The following is a 21,055-nucleotide window of genomic DNA, read 5'->3' as shown; positions in this document are numbered from 1 at the left end:
AATTTGAATATAATTACAGCAACTATTACAAACAAAAATCAGCTTTGTCCCGACGTCATCTAACCTTCTTTAATTAGAATCGATTTTTTTTAAAACGAAAAACGACAAAGAAGGTTATAATATTCCAATCCTGGCGATCAACATTAATTATAAACAAATATCTGACAGACGCGCTCAGTTTTCAAAGAAAATAGTATTTAAATATAATTTCATTCGGTCAAATATTCGTTCGCTAGAATATTTACTCCAAACTTTATTATTTCAATAAGTATTTAATTATTGCTAATATGGGATCCAATATAGTATTCAAGTCAGGTATCTCTATGTTGAAAAAAATGTGTAAGGTAAGTAAATAAAACATATAATTTTTCTCGAATGTTAGTCGTACTAGCAAATGGTGACCAGATGCATGATATCATAGAAGCTATGGAATACAGAAATAAGGGGAAATGTGAAGTAGTCGTGCCACGCGTGGTCAGCCAGGAATCCAGACTTTAGCTATACTATAATATATTATAATTAATACTATAATTATTATAGCTAGGTCTGTGACTGCCTTTAGAGTGACCAGCCAGGGCGTGAGCCGTCGCCTACGTCGCGTAGAGTACAGTACTTCCAACGGATCTTGGCAGGTCTGAACTACGTGCAGAAGGCTGCGCAATAAGTCTTTTTTAGAACCAAATGGTGGCATGAGGCGAGGTGCGGGGGCGGCGATCTAGGCTAGAGATTGACCATTTCTAAATCCAATTGACCCTTTATCGATCAAATATCGCAATCGATATTTTTATTTAGAGTTTATTGTATTATGTCTCTGTCACACGTTAGGATCGGCGTTGTGTTAGTGTCACTATCTCTGTCTTGAATCTCTGTCAGTGCAGTCGGTAACAAAACTTTTCGTATATTTCGTTATTACTGTTGTTAATTTTTATTGTTAAGTTTTTAAGTATTTTGTTAGTTTTTGTTTAGTGTTTAAGTTTGCAATTAATTTGTGCAAATGTCAGTTGGCACTTATATTATTAAATATGCCACCAAAATACAATAGAGTTTAAATCGCCAAGCGAGAAAACTCATTTATGATTTAACGCAGTTTATGAAAAAATAATATATTTGGTTTATTTGTACTTCGTCACTGATTAGGGAATTTTATTAGTACACTAGCAAACCCGGCGAACTCTGTTTCGCCACCAATGACTTTCACTATTTTCCTGCTTTTCTCCTGAATTTTTTCCCAAATTTTCTTTGCTACAAACCTCTCGGAGCCCGAGAACTTTCCAACGAATGCAAAACCGTGGAAATCGGTTCGTGCATTGTGGAGTTATAGCGTCAGGAAGGAAAACCCGATATAAAAATAATTTTATATTATAGATTAGATTTATAAAAAATAATATTGCAGTAATAGTTTTGTACACGAATGTACCTGCGCGAAAGTTTGCAAAGCCTAACTTCAGACCTGTCAGGTCTCGTTGAAAGCACTGTACTTAGGTAGCTAATCAACAAATATAACCCTGACCCCTAATACAATAACACCTTTTCAGGTCCTAAAGTACTGGTTGGCGATCTGTAGCAGATGGCGGCTAAGTGTCTATGTTCTCTTTGCCATAATGATCCTCGGAATTATTCCACAATTTCGAATTTCTTCGAAACCTGAAATTGTAGTAGAGAGAAAACCACTGGGTTTGGGAGACACACATAGGTAAATGACGTATTTTAACATGTATTTGAAGACGTGCTATACAACTAGCGACACATTTTATTTCGATTACGGGGAGAGAGGGGGAATTTTTCAGAGGGGATAATCATCCAATGACTTCTCTCGCCAGGGCAAGGCGAGAAGGAGTGTCAGACTCTTATTGACTGAAAACCACCCCGTTCCTGCTCCTGCTTGTCGAGTCGGAGCCCCGGTAAACCCGCTAGGTAGTCCGCAGTTCCGGATTAAGCATTAGCCCTACTGGGGTTATTACCTTTACATAATATCTGTACCTGTACCCGCTGGTACCAGTTCTCGCTTCTTACCCGTACCTTTACTTGTACTTGTACCCGTACCTGTACTCCCGCACCCACACCTAGATCCGTATCCGCATCCGCATCCGCATACGCATCCGCATAGGCATCCGCATCCGCATCTGCATCCTCATCCGCATCCGCTTCCGCATCTGCATCCGCTACCACACCGCAACCGGACCCTCATCCCGCACTTGCACCTGCACCCGCACCCGCAACCACACGTACCTACACCCGCACCCGCCCAAGACTCGCACCCACACCATATCGATACACATAATTTAATTGCAGCTAAATCTTGCGTAGCTCTGCATCCTGCACCAGTCGTGTATCGTGAGAGGTTCTGGTTATTTCGCCCATTGGCCCCACAGTTACAGCGTAAGATCCGCTGCGGGTAACCTAATATTCGACAAACTTATATTTGCGTTTGGTAAAGTAATCGGGTCTAGAGATCAAGCCGCACAATTCGGTTTGTTTTTGTACTGCAGAAGAGCTATTCGATCAATTTAAGTCTTAGTCCAAGTCACTCAAAGTGGTCCAATCTTACAATTATGTTAGTAATTACTTCAATTACTTACAGTATAGTTGAAAACCGCGCCATGAAGTACTGTTTACAAGAGAAAGGCAAGGGATGCGAAAGGCCGAAACTCGACCCATTTTCTGCAGAAGTTATGGCATTAACAGACGATGTGCCGAAAGTAACTTGTAAAGCCTTTGATTGGGTAATATGTAAGGTATGAATACATTTTGACCAGTGCCGAAAACTTTTAAAGAGATAGGTAAAAATTTGAACAATTTGTAATACGAAACTCATTGAAAAAGAAAACAATAATTACGTAGTTCAATAAAAATTAAAGTCGAAATAACAATTCGTAGATCTGTAGTCAGGAATGGGAAGGGAAACTAGAAATCGTTATGAAAATATTGTGAAATACAGAGTTGAACATACTAAAAAGATCTATTAGTAATAATTCCGTTTTTCACATAATCTAAATAAAAGATTTTTTTACAGAAATCAAAATGCTATGTTGCCCAAGAAGTATTCAATAACATAACAGATGTCAGTTGTACTTACAGCGATATAATATATGTAAATGATCGAGAATATTATCTCTCCAACAAAACTATAGTGAACGGAGGAGACAAGTATACACTTAATAGAAGTGACCACGTCAGAGTGTCATGTACTGGTAGATATAAGCACACATAGTTAGTATCCATACTTTCTATTATATATCATAGCAAAAAGAGAAGTTTCTACCACAAATATAAGCTACCTTTCCTTATAGTTTTAGTTTATTTTCTCCGCGATGGGAAGGCGTTAAAATGGGCTTACGCCCAGTGGAGACACTACCAGTGCCTCCCAATCGTGAAGATTCCTACAACGTTATGATCCTAGTCTTCGATTCTACATCTCACAATGGATTTATAAGGAAAATGCCGAAAAGTTACAAGTATTTATCTGGAAAAGCTATCACCATGAACGGGTAAAAACTCTTTAGTAGTTCTACAGAAAATAAACTTCAATTCCACAATGTCAATTTTGAAGGTTTTTTTTTTATGTCGGAGCGCAATCTTCAAACGGCGTTCAGCTTTTTGCGGAGAAAGACTAATAGCATGAGAAAATAAAGGTAATTAAGGCATTCTTGCCTTAATTATTCCGTAGTCCTCGGAATGTGAAATAATCGATCAAAAAGTTGACTACATATTACTTGTCTCAAAACCCTTAGGATATCTCAAACCCCAGCTCCATCTGAAAAATATGATATGATTTCAGTTACAACATCGTTGGTGCTGGAACTCCTGCAGCTTTATTTCCTATACTTACTGGGAAGCCAGAAGAACAACATCCCGATTCAAGAATAAAAGTAACAAACAATGTTTACGTTGACCATACATCATTTATTTTCCACAAATTGAAGAATCTTGGGTATCGTTTCCTCTTTTCAACGCTTTCATATTAAAGTTAAACGTAATGACCACATGTTTTGTACAATACATACAAAATATTTCCGTTTTGCAGATGTTTAATGTATGCATACTTTTTGTAGATATCACACAGCATATTTGGAAGATGACCCACCAACAGGAACCTTCCAATTAAGGTTCAATGGTTTTCGACAGCAACCAGCAGACCGTTACCTTCGTGCATTCTTCCTCGAAGATAAGAAAAACATGTTTTCGGAAAAGTTCTGCATTGGTGACACTCCTGTGTATAAGTTTCTCATAGATATGTCCGATGAGGTACGTACAACGATGCTTGTAAATAGACGTGACGAATAAGGGGATCATGAACATACAGACAGACAAATCAATTATATCTTCCAAAAAACTAAGACATTTTGTGTTATATTTATGTAGGTACCCAATAGTAGCATTTGCATTCGTAGTTCTAAAATCATAAAAATACTCCCGACTGCCATTGATATTCTGTTAACAGGTATTTCAGTTGGATGGCAAAAAATTTTGTTTCACAATTACATCAGACATTAGTCATGATAACTTCGACTTGATATCGTCGGCAGATGATTCACTTTTGTCATTCATGGAGACTTGGAGTGCTAGACACAGATCAGACACTCTTCTGATTGTCATGGGTGACCATGGAAGCAGGTACAAATTTAATATTCAATGCTATCCGTCCTTCCACTTCGTTATTTGAAATGTTACCATAGTAATGAATTGTTCAACATTACAGGTTCTCGAAACTACGTGGAACCTATCAAGGCAAACTAGAGGAACGTTTGCCCCTACTCTCCTTCTTTCTTCCAGACAGATTCAAACGACTCAGACCTGACGCTGTAGAGGCACTAATTCAGAACGTGGATAGAGTCACGACACCACTTGATTTACACACCACAATATTAGACGTGCTGGATTTGAAAGAATTAAGCGATAAGTACACAGTCCCTGGTTGTGATTTACCCAGAGCTTTGAGTTTATTAGAACCGGTAAGCTCGAAAAACCTTACACATTAAGTAGTTTGTTAAGTTTTCTACAATTTTCAAAATCAAACAGTTTTATATTATGTATCTACTCGAATAAACAGAATAATAAAGTCTGTTTCCTGCCATGGTTTTGTTTAGTGAATATGTTATGTTACGCCAGATACCTGCAAATCGCTCGTGCGCCGATGCTGGCATCGCTCGACATTGGTGCATGTGCACGAAGTGGCGCAATGTGTCTACATCGTCTCCTATGTACAACGAAATAGCAACTGCTCTTGCCGACTATATTAACTTTCTTACTTCAGAACAACGGTTAGCTTTTTTGCTCCTTATACAAAGTTGCAGATTAAATCATCCGATATTCTTTAAGAAGTTACAGCACCTACATGAACATAATTTCTGATAAATTTTGTTATAAGTGAGACCTTACCTTTGCTCTAAGATTTTACCTTCCATGAGGGATACCAACCTATACCGAATATAAACGCAGAAACACTGCGGAAATTGGTTCCACGGCAGTACCAGTAAAATTTATATATTTTAAAAAAAGTATTATAACGTTACAGATCGAAGTGCGAAAGAAGACAAATCACATCTATAAAATCAGTTTTGGTACAGAAAGTTGACGATCAGTTATTGAAATATGAATACTCTAAAGAAGAAGATGCATTTCTTGGAAATCCTCAAGCTCCTGCTCCAAGAACACAGTATGAATACTACATGACTACGGTGAATTAAAGTGCTCCTAAATATTTTTGCTAGGCTAGTCAAACAAATTAATTCTGATTTGATAAGATTTGTTACTAACTGGGAAAACATTATTGCAGATAATAATGAACCCTGGACAAGCAATATTCGAAGGATCAGTTATTTACGATACAAAAACCAATTCGTCTACAATCAATAAAAATGAAATATCAAGACTTAGTGCGTAAGTGCAAAGGAGATTTATTTTCATATATATTTGGAGGGCGTAAATATAATTTTAGTCGACTTTAGATTACAAGACAGAATTTACGATTCCTTAAATATTGCTATTCTAAAATATTTTGATGGAACAACATTTTCACATGGTACTTACCAGGGTTGTTACGAATGCGTAAATTTAGACATTATTTGAAGCTCACATCCGCGGATGCAGATTTGATGCGGATGCGGATGTGATGCGAATGCGGATGCGGATTTGGAGTTCATAAATAACTGAATAAACATTTTTAAACCCTTCCGCGAGTAACTTTTATTGCATATATTGCACTCCGATTTCTCTGGATCGTTTTTGTTTATTGTAAAGTAATTCTGCTTTTTACTGGTGGAAACATTTCATTTAATATATCAAAAAACTATGAAATAAAGCGGAAAATCACTAATCACTGTAATTATAAAATTATCAACGAAAAAAAACACGACAAACAAAGCCTGTAGGATCTTGTTACCAACCAATAAGTGTGTTCCTATTCGTCATTTACCGAATGAAGTTACCCATTACCAAAACAAACGCGAAGCACGAGCACATCTGGCTCCGCCCACTTTCTTTACAAGTCGTTACTTGTCGATGTGAAATTGTCAATCTACATCCGCCAAAAGTCCGCATTGATTATGCGGATGCGAATGCGAATGCAGATGTCTGAATTAATGCGAATAATCCGCATTTGCGGATGCGGATGCGAATATTCGTAACAACCCTGGTACTTACAACTCGTTATTTAGCATAACCAAACAAAACAATTAAAAAGATTACTTTTAATTTTCAGATACAAAAACGAACCGCACTGTATCACCGCAACGCATCCACATCTAAATCCATTCTGCTATTGCAAAGACCTACTTTGAAGTTAAGCTATGTAAAGAAATATTTAAGCTATGAATGTTAAGCGTTAGCCTATGTTCAGATGGCAAGCGTTAAGCGCATTTTTATAATGCGCGTTTACAACTGTTTGCATTTCACATACATTTTATTCAAGCCGCTCGTATGCTAACGCGCTTTAAACGTGCGTTAGCATGTGCACCAAAGCTTTAGGCCGAATAAAATGCATATAGTTGTAAGCACGCCTTATAAAAACGCGCGCTTGTCGCTTGCAGTCTAAACTAAGCCTTAGGATCATAGAACTTTAGTTACATTAAGTTTCGTTTAAATCTGTTAAGCTTTCTCCATGAATAAGGAGTTTTAAGTTAGTATGAAAATCCGATACGATAGCAATCTACAAACGTTCAAAGTTATATTATATTGATAGAGATACTTGTAAATTGACAGGATTATGCCAGATTTATCATTACCTAATTTATTTAAACTTTATTGCATATGAACTGTGAAATTGGCGGACTTAATGTCGTCGACATTTTCTGATAATCAATGATAGGGTGATGCAAAACGATAAAGCGCTGTTATTAAGGATCCTGCGCCACCATTGGCAATGCTGGGTTGGTCAACATCGATGCTGGGTCATGAACGTCTGCGAGTGTGAACATGTTAGCCATTATCGGACACAAACCACTAACAAGTGTTGGACCCTTGCTAAGGTGTAAATTGTATGCTACTATAGTTGAATAAATAATATGCAATAAATAAAAAGATTTTTATTTAATCATAAGCCCTTCTATTGCTTTAGAGAATACGAAGAGGTTGTGGAGCGAATTCCAGCGGGATCGAAATTTAGCGGACTCAAAAAGTTTTTCTTATAAATACTTCGTAACTAATGTGCCTTGGAAATACTTACAACCGGGAATATTTAGCTGCCGGTAAAATACCAATATTCCCGGCAACATTGGGAATATTCCCAATGTTTAAAATAATACCTACTTATTATTATTAGTGCAGGTGTAATCATCGTCGATACAATTAAAGGAACCGCTCTAGGCAATCACTGTACCAGCGCATAAATCATCCTAATACTAAAAATTTTAACTAGTTGTTTTTGCAATTAGATATTGTATCATCAAACCCTAGACTTTAGAGACCAGGACCCTACTTGTAAAGATATTTAGATATGAATGTAAAAGCATTAGAAACAAAATAAGTTTTGTATATTTGTTTAATGTATCAATTTGCTAATTGATTTATTATAGATGCATTTACATTTGACGGGTGCCCTGCAAATTTTGCTATTTTTTAGGTTGTAATTTGGACACCAGAAAATATCACACCCTTTTATTAATGGACAAGAGATCGTTATGCTAACGCAGACTGTTGAAATTAGTTAGCGGTCAAAAAAAGAATTATTAGATAGCAGAGGGTCGAACCATTTCGTTTAGGCAGTATATTGAAAAATTAAATGAATTGCGAATAGAAATGTTCATTTAGCTAACCGTGCATAACTTTACAAAGCTGTTATAAAGTAAAATTAGCGCGCGCAAAGTTTCAGCTTGTCTGCTTGCATTGCTAAACCATGAAATTGCCAGAGTTTTCAGGATCATATGCCACAGTCGAATTTTAGTTACATTTGTAAAGTTATCAAATCTACGTGCTACAATATTACTTAAGAAAGCTTTCTCCAATGTTAACCGCCAGTCAACTGGATGTTATTAGAGATCTTAGTAAATGACTTTAAAACCGATAAGCTGTGATAGCAATATGTGTACAAACGTTTGTAACATCAAGTTATACCAATAGTATCCTGTCTTATAGAGATATATAGTGCTATAATTGACGGAAACGGATGTTGGCTCTGCCAGAAATTATTTATCATTACCTAATTTTATTGGAAGACTTAAGTAAGAGATTGCATACAGTGGAACAAGTGAAATGTTTTAGCTACCACGACACTACTGGATCCGTCAAGACATTTCTCTGATAAATTAGCATGCTCCAGGGTTATTAATAAAATTAATAATATGATGTAACTTCAAAACGACAATTAGCGAACTGTACAAATCATGAAAATCCAGAAAGAAATTTGAAATCCTGAAGGAAGCAGAAGAATCTAACATTGGCAATGCAGGGTCGAACAACATTGGTGTTGGGTCGTGAACGTCTGCGAGTGTGAACATGTGCGGTGCCCCTATATATCGGACACATTCCACTAACAAGTGTTGGACATCCTTGCTAAGGTGTAAATTGTATTATTTTCAACTACTATTTCAACTTTTTTTTGCTACTACGCTAGATGCTGAATAAATAATATGTCAATAAATAAAAAGATTTTTATTTAATCATAAGCTTCCTTCTATTGCTTTAGAGATTATAATTTCTCTATTACTAGAAGAGGTTGTGGAGCATCCCAGAATTCCAGCGGGATCGAAATTTAGCGACTCAAAAAGTACTTTTTCTTATAAACTCACTCATAACTAGTGATGTGCCTGATGGAAATATTCCCACTACCGGGAATATTTCCAATATTCCCGCTGCCGGTAAAATACCAATATTCCCGGCAACATTGGGAATATTCCCAATGTTCCCTATCAAATAATACCTACTTATTTTATTATTAGTGCAGGTGTAATCATCGTCGATAGTCTATGTACATACTATGTCTATGTACTTCTGTCATCTGTCACTTGTCAGAGTGTCGCCACAGTTGTATTTGTGTAAGTACCTACATTGAGAATAAAATAATTCAAATACGCATACGCGTGTCGTGCAAAAAAATAGGACACAATTTCTTTCGCGCTGCAAGTGCACGGCACGGGGTAGGGACAACAGTATCCAGGCATCTATCGGAGAATGCGCACGTCACTTTAGCGTCTATTCCTAACCGACAATATGAGACCGCGGAGCAAGATTATGTCACACTTTATTATTAGTACAGAAAATAATAAAGATAAATATACTTGTAAATATTGTGATACAGTGTATGCATTTAAAAATGCAACAAAATTTGCACGTCATATAACAAAGTGCAATAAAGCACCGGTCGAAATTAAGAATGACTTCGATAAAAAAACAGTGGACAATGTACCTTGTACCTCCGGTGCTTCTTCCAGTACGACTATAGTGACACAATTGCCATCAGTGACTGATAATACCGGAACATCATTGGATAATACAGAGGTGCATCGTATTTTGTCACGAATTTGTGTATTAAAATAATGTTATTTTTTTATAATTTGTAGTTTTGATAACGTTTTGGTTATGTGATTTGACGTTGGAAACCAGAAAAACATTAAAAGAATTGATTCTATTTGTGCCTTTTATTCAATACCCACCGATCTTCAATTCATAGATTAATATTAATGGTTATTTCTTGTATTCGCTATCGTGCCCGGCAACATTGGGAATATTCCCGGTAAATTACCGGGAATATTGCCCAAAATTGCTGGGAATATTGGCAATTTTACCCAAAACAATACATTATTGTATATAATGTACACTGTGGTCTTTAAATGCTAATTTCAAGTATTAAACACCGTTTTCGAGGTTAATTTGACTTGCAATTAAGCAATATTCCCCAATATTTCCACTCCCGGGAATATTGCCGGCAATATTCCCACCAATATTCCCACCTCGGGGAATATTACCGGGAACGGCACATCTCTACTCATAACTGATATAAAAAGACCTACCATTGAATATTTATTTACGAACTAGCTTTTGCCCGCGACTTCGTTCGCGTGGAATAGTGACTCTCGGCAAATTTTTGGTTTTAACCACATAGTTCCCGATCTCGCGGGATCTCTTCAAAAATGAGATGTGGAAGATATTCCAGGGAACTCTTCAAAAATCAACATAATGAGCTCTGCGTTTGAATTTAATAGATGTATACTCACTTAGGGCATTGAAAAAATAGTTTAAAAACGGACTTAAACTAACTTAAAACTAAAGAAAGCTACGAATTACGAATTTATAACAATTAAAAAAGAAACTATATTACAACCTATCCTCTATGCTATAATAACCAAGCTTAAACTAAATAATTTAAAAGAAACGACTTAAATCTAATCTAATTAATTTATAAATTAGACTTACAATTTTATTAAAAAAACTAACTACAGTAACTACTAATAATCGATATCAAACTAAACCTACGTTAAATAGTTTAACCAAAAAACCAGGAAAACCCAACAAATAAACTTATTAATTGACAAATACAACGAAACCAATTTAGAATATACGAAACAGCAGGACCACTACAGACAAATAATCATACGACTGATAATACACTTCTTTTACGATAGTACCGAAGCGCTCGGCCGATACCCAACCAAATGAATGTAATCTATCCTATGTCCTTTCTAAGGTTCTAAACTATATCTGTACCAAATTTCAACCAAATCCGTCAAATAGTTGCGGAGATTAATGGTATAAGCATAGAATGTTCGACGTGATTCTTTAATTTGACATAACTTTTTTATTTATGAACCGATTGACATGAAACAAACACTAAATGTAAATTTAAGCATCCCACAATATATTCGTGAAAACCGCATCCAACTCGGATCAGCCGTTTCTGAGATTAGCGCGCACAGACGAACAGACAAACAGACAAACAGACAAACAGACAAACAGACAAAAAAAAAGTTAATTACATTTTTGGGTTCGACATCGACATTACAATAACCCCTGCTATTTTTTTTATTTTTATTTTCAATGTACAGACAGCACTTTTCTACGATTTTATTATATGTATAGATAATTCGATGTAAAAAACGTTCATACCTTTTTTACAAGTCTGTCTACAGCACGGGCGTCCAACATTGCTCCGACGTCATCTAACCTTTTTTAATTCTCTTGAAACGAATAATGAGAAAGAAGGTTATAATATTCCAACCCTGGCAATCAATATTAATTATAAACAAATATCTGACAGAAGCTCAGTTTTCAAAGAATGTTTTCAGTTTTCAGAGAAAGAGTCAAATATCCGCTCGCATAGTAATAGGATAGTTACTTCAAAGGTTATTATATCGATAAGTATTTGCCGATATGAAATCCAATATAGTTCGAAAGTCAGGTATCTCTATGTTTAAAAAATTATTTAAGGTAAATAAAACATTATTTTTTCTTGTATGTTATTCCTACTGGCAAATGTTAATGACCAGATGCATGATATCATAGAAACGTTTTAAAGAAGTATGCTTTCTGACCCTATTGTGGCAAAGTCGTGATTTTTTTATTGGTAAGCGATGATGCCGCCTGCTATATTCACCTAAGAACATTTTACTCCAGACGCGAAGACATCCAGGTTGTAGTTATAGTCCCCTTTAGGAAATACAGACTCTGGGAAAGAGTGCTTCCAGTTCTTGTTGAAGTGCTTCAAGTTCAGTTTCCTAGTGTGAACAGTAAACACTAGGAAACTGAACTTGATGCAAAACGCTTCGTACGAGTGGGTGGAACATCTACCATGTAACAATGACATTTTGTCGTTTATCTGGAAATCTGATTAAGTTTATAATCCCCCAGCAAACGATAATTGGAATCCCAGTAAACCAGTAGTTTTTTATTTATTGATATTTTTATAGTTAGTTCGAAATTTTTTAACCAAAACCAAAAATGTTGAATATCTCGATACCTAATACAATAACAACTTTTCAGGTCCTAAAGTACTGGTTGACTGTCTTTATCAGATGGCGGCTAAGTGTATATGTTCTCTTGGCCATAATTATCCTCGGAATTCTTCCACAATTTCGAAATCCTCCGAAAAAAGAAGTAATAGTGAGAATACCACTGGGTTTAGGAGACACACATAGGTACATAACGTATTTTAACGTGTATTTGAAGACGTGTGACACAACTAGCGACACATACATCAGAGGCCTTAGCATGAGTTTGCTTTACGTTTAACGCGCTCTCGTTTTGATCACGTTAAAAGTAAAGCAAACTCGTACTAAGCGCTCAGATCTGTAGTTCACAGAAACTAATTTAACGTCGACAGGAGCGGTAAATTTTTTATATAATAGGTAATTATTGGTTCCACATAGCAAGGCTGGATTTTGATTGGAACGAAATAAATAAAAAATACATATTTCTTCCTACAATGAGCCGTGAAAACTACAAAAAACTAATCAATCAAATCTTTTACTTACCGAAAATACGATATCCCACCTCCTTTTTTAATCATTCTTGATGTGATATTTCTACAATTCTTCAGAATCAGTTCGGTATTTTGTAAGATCATACGCAGACGCGACCAATGCCAGACTATTTAAAATTAACACCCAATTCGAAATAGGGCGCTCATTTCGTGCGGACTTAGGGCCTAAGCACACCACATTTTTTAAACGCACCGTCGACGCGCATTTGTAGTGATACAGACGCGATACACACGCGCCGGTACCGCGCGTTTGTAGCGATACAAACGACAACAAACTGCTCTGCAGGAGAAAAACGCGCCGGCGACGCGCGTTTAAAAGACGTGGTGTGCATAGGCCCTTAGGTTTTACTTATCAATTGACAAAGTAGTCCAATCATACAATTATGTTAGTAATTACTTCAATTACTTACAGTATAGTTGAAAATCGCGCCATGAAGTACTGTTTACAAGAAAAAGGCAAAGGATGCGAAAGACCCAATATCGATCCATTTTCTGCAGAAGTTATGGAATATATAAAGGATATGCCGAAAGTTACTTGTAAAGGCTTTGATTGGGTAATATGTAAGGTACGAATACATTTTGACCAGAAATTTTAACCAGTGCCGAAAGAACAAAATAGTAAGATGAAACTCAATGAAAAAAGAACTAAGATGTATATTTGTAAAATAATATATTTTTCTATTTTTGTCTGTCTATCTGTCCGCCCCGAAGGTGTAGGCAGGGGTGCACATTATGGCACGTAATGCCGCTATACAATGTACACCCACTTTTCACCATTTGTGTTATAAGTCCCATGTAATAGGGGGGAACCTATTCCAGACTCCGTGCTACTACTGAGAAATTTTCGAAAAACCGAAAAAACCCAGTAATACTTTGCCCGACCCGGGACCCCTTGTAAGGCAGTCGCACTTGCGACCACTCGACCAATGAAAAATAAAAATGACAAATTCTGTCAGAAGTCTACGCAGACGAAATGACGAGCAACAGTTAGTTTCACTTTTTTTACATAACCTAAAAAATATTCTTTTTTTCAGAAATCAGAATGCTATGTTACCCAAGAAATATTCAATAACATAACAGATGTCAGTTGTACTTACAGCGATATAATATATGTAAATGATCGAGAATATTATCTCTCCAACAAAACTATAGTGAACGGAGGAGACAAGTATACACTTAATAGAAGTGACCACGTCAGAGTGTCATGTACTGGTAGATATAAGCACACGTTAGTATCCATACTTTCTATTATACTAGCTACTTCCGCGCGTTTTCACCCGCTCTGCTCGGCTCCTATTGGTCATAGTGTGATGTTTTTTAACCTATAGCCTTCCTCGATAAATGCACTATCCAACATAAATATTTGTTTTAATCAGACCAGTAGTTCCGGAGATTAGCGTGTTCAAACAAACAAACAAAGTCTTCAGCTTTATCAATATTAGTATAGATATCATAACAAAAACAGAAGTTCCTACCACAAAGATAAGCTACCTTTTCTGTATAGTTTTAGTTTTATTTCACCGCGATGGGAAGGCGTTAAAATGGGTTTACGCCCAGTGGAGACACTACCAGTGCCTCCAAACCGTGAAGATTCCTACAACGTTATGATCCTAGGCTTCGATTCTACATCTCACAATGGATTTATAAGGAAAATGCCGAAGAGTTACAAGTATATATCCAAAAAAGCTATCACCATGAACGGGTAAAAACTCTTAGTATTTATACACAATATACACTTCGATTTCACAATTCACAAGGTCAATTTTGGGGGAATCTTTACGTCAGGGACAAATCTGCAAAACACGTCCAGCTTTTTGGGGAGAAAGACCAGGGTTTGTGGGATTCTTATATCACTGAAACGTCCCCAGTGGCCGCCACTGTGCGCAACTGTAAGGGACACCGCGAGTAGAACTCCGGAGTTCGCCTAACGCCTGTTGCAGAATATCTTAGGGACACCTATGAATTTCGTTACCACTGTGTCACCGCCTTCCGTGGACTGTGGCCCCAAAGGTCCGCCTACAGGTGATGTTAGGCACCAAGGCAAAGCCTTCTCGACACTTTATACGAGCAGGATCGGCTTTCACACAATCTCGCTTTGTGGGGTGATAGGATGGAATAAGTGGATGGGATTTCCTAGGCCAGTTCTACTCGGGGGCTCTCTTTTCTGATGTTGATGTAGATAGTGTATGGGTATCAGAAAAAAATCGTCTGATAAAATTGTAATTACTACACCTGGTGGTTCGGGAAAGGTACCATTCAGGTCAGTCAGTGTTACTGGGGGACTTTAATGCCTATCCCCAGTAGTGGAAGTTCCCATACCAGTACTCTGACCATGCTAGAAGGGAGTTCCGTAAGCTTGCCCTAACTTACTTGGTCCAGGAGGCCACAAGGGTGTCCGATGTCGACACACCTACTGCCAACTGCTTAGACCTTCTACTGACAATTCATCCAGACTACTACTCGGTGTCAATCTCACCACTTATAAGGGCCTATGCACACCACGTTTTTTAAACGGCTGGCATGTCGCATCTGAAAAACAATATGATTTCAGTTACAACATCGTTGGTGATGGAACCCCTGCAGCTTTATTTGCCATACTTACTGGGAAGCCAGAAGAACAACATCCCGATTCAAGAATAAAAGTAACAAACAAAGTTTACGTTGACCATACATCATTTATTTTCCACAAATTGAAGAATCTTGGGTATCGTTTCCTCTTTTCAACGCTTTCATATTAAAGTTAAACGTAATGACCATATGTTTTGTACAATACATACAAAATATTTCCGTTTTACAGATGTAAATATAATACATGCATACTTTTTGTAGATATCAAACAGCATATATGGAAGATGAGCCACGAACAGGAACCTTCCAGTTAAGGTTCAATGGTTTTCGACAGCAACCAGCAGACCGTTATCTTCGTCCATTCTTCCTCGAAGATAAGAAAAACATGTTTTCGGAAAAGTTCTGCATTGGTGCCACTCCTGTGTATAAGTTTCTGATAGATATGTCCGCTGAGGTACGTGTATCGATGCTTATAAATAGACGTGATTGAATAAGGGGCGCTTGTTGACAATGCTGTGTAAACTAATAAAATCACATCACAACTATCCTTCTCTCCCGCTGCAGAAATTTAGTTATTGAACAAGCTACTGAATTAGTAAATCATAACGTGCCTGAAGCTTACCATTATTTATGTATATATTCACAAGCGCAGCATCTTTGATGAGCCTCTTAGCACGTCTTTCAATGGACTCGAAGGCTTCTCGCTGGTGCTTAGCTGAGCCATCCTAGTTTATTTCCAATTTCCTACCAGCTAGTTGCGCCTTTGACTCGATATACGAAGTTGAGAGTGGACGTAAAAGTTACGCCCAGAAACTCAAGGTGATCAGTTATTGGGATTGATACATTCCCAAAGTAGGAGCCGACGGGAATTAACTCCGTTTGGGGGAGACACTATATAGACACGCATGGGTTTTATTAGCATTGAATCTGACCAAATTGCCTTCACCCCAATCGGAAACCGCCTTCAAGGACGGGTTCAAGTGTTCTACCATTAACTCTCACAAGGACCGGCGCTGTGTTCCGCTAGTCCGCACCTCGGAACCTTACCTTTCAACAACTGTGCTGTCTTCTATATACCCGAAGATACCGGGCTTGAGCAGGTCGTTAAAATACAGCAAAAAAGTGTTGCTGAAGGTGCTAGCCCCTGAAGAACCCCGAAGTTAAATTGAATTGTTTAGACGAGCAGCCATCAATGACTACTCTAATTGACCGATCTCAGAATTGACCGACTCAGCTTGCTGATAGCTAGCTTGCCGATAGGCTGTTGTGACAGATCCTGTCAAAATCCTTGCCAACAAGCCAACACCTCCCCATGTCATACGCAAGAAGATCCCCAGTAGATTGATTACGGTGGAACCCATAGTGCAGATCACTGTTACGTGTTGTAATCTTGCCGATCACCTATTGCCATTTGGACGTTGATTTCAGGATCATTGTGTATCTAGATGAGAACGATGCTTTTCACTGACTTGGATAATCTTATGACATTTAACCCATTATTTCATTATATCTTCTTCAAAACGTCTAATTTTCATGTGTTATATTATGTAGGTACTTCGTACCCAATAGTAGCATTTGAATTTATAGTTCTAAAATGATATTCTTTTAACAGCTATTTCAGTTGGATGGCAAAAAATTTTGTTTCACATTTTCATCAGACATTAGTCATGATAACTTCGACTTGATATCGTCGGCAGATGATTCACTTTTGTCATTCATGGAGACTTGGAGTGCCAAACACTTGGAAGACACTCTTCTTATTATCATGGGCGACCATGGTAGCAGGTACAAATTTAATATTCAATGCTATTCGTCCATCCACTTTGTTTATCTCACAACCACACTGACTGCACGGTAATGCGGTGGCTGGGCAACTGGCTGCCGAGCAACGGGTAGCGGGTTCAATTCCCGCACGGAGCAACACTTTGTGTGATCCACAAATTGTTGTTTCGGGTTTGGGTGTCATGAAACTGTATGTTTGTAAACGCACCCACGACACAGGAGAAAATCCTAATGTGGGGCAACGTTTTTTAAAAAAAAAAAAAAACTTTATTATTTCAAATCACCGTATCGTATAAGAGCTGGCAACGTTTTTGAGAGAGCATTTCAAGAAGGCCAGTTTTTAGATATAGTACACTCTTCCAGACATCATACGGGCTATCTGGCACCTGGTAGTGGTTGCGTTCATCAGTGCGCATCGCATTTGTACAGGTAAAATATCAACTTTTCACATATCAAGTTGGGCTAACATAGTTGAAACTTTGTAATGTGTTTCTAACTGCTATTCGAATTTTGAATAAAAAATAATAAATTTAATAATTTAAGGAGGCCACTCCATAATAAACTTTATTTTTTTCAGCTTACCCGTGATTGGTGTCTATGGATAGGTCTTTAAAAAAGATGTTAAGGTTTCTAAAACCGTCGTCAAAATCAATCGTTTGAAAGTTAGACGCTTCCAAAGTGGAAAAATGAGTGTCCCCCCCGTCTAACTTTTAAAATAAGAGAGTGAGGAAATTTAAAAAAATATATGCTATACTTTTAATAAAATGTTTCAACTAAAATTGGTTTGAACTTCATTATTAGTTTTTAAGAAATTAATTTTCAAAAACCGCTAAAGAACCAAGTCAGCCATCTACTTGGTGCTACGGAACCCTTCATGAGCGATCCGACTCGCAGCTGGGCGGTTTTTTAATCCTTTTTCCGTAATTCCTTCGACAAATATTAGACCACGAAATGATACCATCATTTTTCAGTTTTTGATCGGTAAGGTTACAATCGAATTACTGCTTGGCAAATTAATGGGTTTTTTCTTAAAATAACATCATACAAAAATTTCAGATATTAAGGAAATCGAATTGGCGCTTGGCAAGCTTAAACAACAATAAAAATGCCTGGCAATAATAGATTCATGCTATATAAGTTCAATAAACATAATAATAATAAAAAATAACTTTTTAAAATGGTTTGAAAAGTTGATTTTACCTGTACAAATGCGATGCTGATGAACGCAACCACTGCCTGCCAGATAGCCCGTATATTCTGGGAGAGTGAGAGACATACTATATCTAAAAACTGGTTTCTTGAAATGCTTGTTTTTTCGACGTTGCTAAAGTAGTACTTAACATTACAGGTTCTCAAAACTACAAGAAACATATCAAGGCAAACTGGAGGAATATTTACCCCTACTTTCTATCTTCCTTCCGGAAAAACTCAAACGACTCAGGCCTGACGCTTTGGCAGCACTAAATCAGAACGCTTAGAGTCACAACACCCTTTGATTTACACACCACAATATTAGACGTGCTGGATTTGAAAGACTTAAGCGATAAGTACACAGTCCCTGGTTGTGATTTACCCAGAGCTTTGAGTTTACTAGAGCCGGTAAGTTCAAGATAACTTTACATATCAAGTAGTAATGTTTCTAAAGTTTTCTACAATTTCCAAAATAAAAATGTTTACTTGAATATAAACAGAGTAATAAAGTTTGTCTCCTATCATGGTTTTGTTTAGTGAATATGTTATGTTACGCCAGATACCTGCAAACCGCTCGTGCGCCGATGCTGGCATCGCTCGACATTGGTGCATATGTACGAAGTGGCGCAATGTGACTACATCGTCTCCTATGTACAACGAAATAGCAACTGCTCTTGCCGACTATATTAACTTTCTTACTTCAGAACAACGGTTAGCTTCTTTTTCTCGTATACCATATGTGTTGTTTATACAGCGCGCCTCAAAGAGCCATCAGACCACCACAGAGGGGGCCCAATAGGGCTGATGCCTGATCCGGAGCTGCGGACTACCTAGCAGGTTTACCGGGGCTCCGGCTCGACAAGCAGTAGTAGGAACCCACCCCGTTCCTTTTTAGTCAGTAAGAGTCTGACACTCTCTGTCGCCTCGCCCAGGGCGAGAGAAGTCTTTGAATGATTTTCCCCCTCAAAAAATGGCGACGTCGACGTCCAAATGGCATCAGATGATCGACAAGGCTCCAATAAGAATAGGAAGGAAGAATAAGACTATATTAGTTAGATTTCGATCACTTGGTGCTATTTGGACGTCGACTTCATGGAAACTTGTATAATTGATAGTAGAATAATTTCTATAGATAATGTGTTAAAATGAATAATTGTAACGTTACAGATCGAAGTGCGAAAGAAGACAACTTACATCTATAGAATCAGTTTGGATACAGGAAGTTGACGATCAGTTGTTGAAATATGTATTCTATAAGGACGAAGATGCATTTCTTGGAAATCCTCAAGCTTCGGCTCCAAGGACACCTTATGAATACTATATAGCTACGGTGAATAAAAGTGAAATATATGATTTTTGCTAGGCTAGTCACACAAATTAATTCTTATTTGATAAGACAAGATTGTTGTTGTTACTTCAAAAAAAACATTATTTCAGATAATAATGAGTCCTGGACGAGCAGTATTCGAAGGATCGGTTATTTATGATACACAAACAAATGTGTCTTCAATCACTAGAAATGAAATATCAAGACTTAGTGCGTAAGTACAAAGAATTCCCAAAAATGTATATAGAAAAAACATAAAATCGATTAAAATAATGTATGAGTTTTTTTTTGTGTAGTACCTATATTACAAAACATTACAATGGCCGCGCCACGGCGCTTATGATTAGTGCCATGACCTTATGGACTTTTACAGAATTTACCATTCCTAAAATATCGCCTTTCTAAAATGTTTTGAAGGAATTACATTTCACATGGTACTTACAACTCATTATTTAGCATAATCAAACAAAACAATTAAAAGATTACTTTTAATTTTCAGATACAAAAACGAACCGCACTGTATCACCGCAACGCACCCACATCTAAATCCATTCTGCTATTGCAAAGACCTACTTTGAAGTTAATCTGTGAATGTTACGACTAAGCCTATAATTTAGATGGAAAGCGTTAAGCGCATGTTTGGACTTAATCACTTGTTTTGGTAACTACAATCTTTATAGCTACATAGATGGAGTGAGGTTATCATTAGGGAATGATGAAGTAGTACAATAGTCATGGGTTAACAATACCTTGTATGCCTTAAGTTGTAAATTATATTATGTCCACATATTTTTTTGTTAATATGCTAGATGCTGAATAAATAACATGTCAATAAATAAAACGTCTTTTTATTTAATCATTTAAGCAATTGACAAAAATAAAAACATAGCAAAATATATGACAGAAGTTGATTTGCGTTGTCACACTTTGATATCCGATATAGGTTTATAGTCCTAGTGCCTTTATTTTTAATAAGATCTTCAAGGTACTTAAATAGACGATCTTTTGCTTGTGTGTTACTTCTAGCTGTTACCCGCGACTTCGTCCTTTCGGGCTTTTGAATTAGTCTTTTCCAAGACATACGGCTGTAACAAATCTCATCAGAATCAATTCACTTTTCACCGTTTGTGTTAAGGTCCCAGGAGGTGAGCCTATTGCCATATACTGGACAATGCCAGACTCCGTGCTACTACTGAGAAATTTTCGAAAAACCGAAAAATGCCCAGCAATACTGTGCCCGACCCGGAAATCAAACCCGAGATCCCTTGCCTGGCAGT

General features: G+C 37.2%; 1 protein-coding gene and 1 non-coding gene across 3 annotated transcripts; both read left to right on the top strand.

Annotated features, from left to right (window-relative positions):
* The first annotated feature begins 100 nt into the window (after positions 1-100).
* LOC118264816 (uncharacterized) lies at positions 101-20,388 on the top strand. The gene is made up of 13 exons (XR_007707175.1): positions 101-344; positions 1,536-1,693; positions 13,323-13,476; positions 13,945-14,138; positions 14,415-14,612; positions 15,462-15,614; positions 15,740-15,932; positions 17,091-17,263; positions 18,609-18,859; positions 19,011-19,162; positions 19,619-19,781; positions 19,889-19,992; positions 20,278-20,388. It is a non-coding gene; the product is annotated as an uncharacterized LOC118264816 (transcript).
* LOC118264663 (uncharacterized) lies at positions 1,954-7,411 on the top strand. Of its 2 annotated transcripts, none has more exons than XM_050704738.1 (11): positions 1,954-2,735; positions 3,014-3,210; positions 3,291-3,488; positions 3,779-3,931; positions 4,053-4,245; positions 4,442-4,614; positions 4,700-4,952; positions 5,110-5,261; positions 5,516-5,678; positions 5,777-5,880; positions 6,701-7,411. In XM_050704738.1, the coding sequence occupies exons 1-11, from the start codon at positions 2,553-2,555 to the stop codon at positions 6,777-6,779; spliced, it is 1,848 nt and encodes a 615-aa protein (XP_050560695.1). In that variant the 5' UTR covers positions 1,954-2,552; the 3' UTR covers positions 6,780-7,411. The 2 variants fall into 2 exon arrangements, with proteins under 2 accessions (XP_050560695.1, XP_050560697.1); XM_050704740.1 differs by having other exon boundaries at positions 1,955-2,780.
* Positions 20,389-21,055: the final 667 nt, after the last annotated feature.

The sequence above is a fragment of the Spodoptera frugiperda genome, chromosome 26, assembly GCF_023101765.2.
Source record: "Spodoptera frugiperda isolate SF20-4 chromosome 26, AGI-APGP_CSIRO_Sfru_2.0, whole genome shotgun sequence".
In the NCBI taxonomy this organism is placed as follows: Eukaryota; Metazoa; Arthropoda; class Insecta; order Lepidoptera; family Noctuidae; genus Spodoptera; species Spodoptera frugiperda.
Note: the sequence above shows the minus strand (reverse complement) of the source record. Positions and strands in the feature narration are given on the sequence as shown.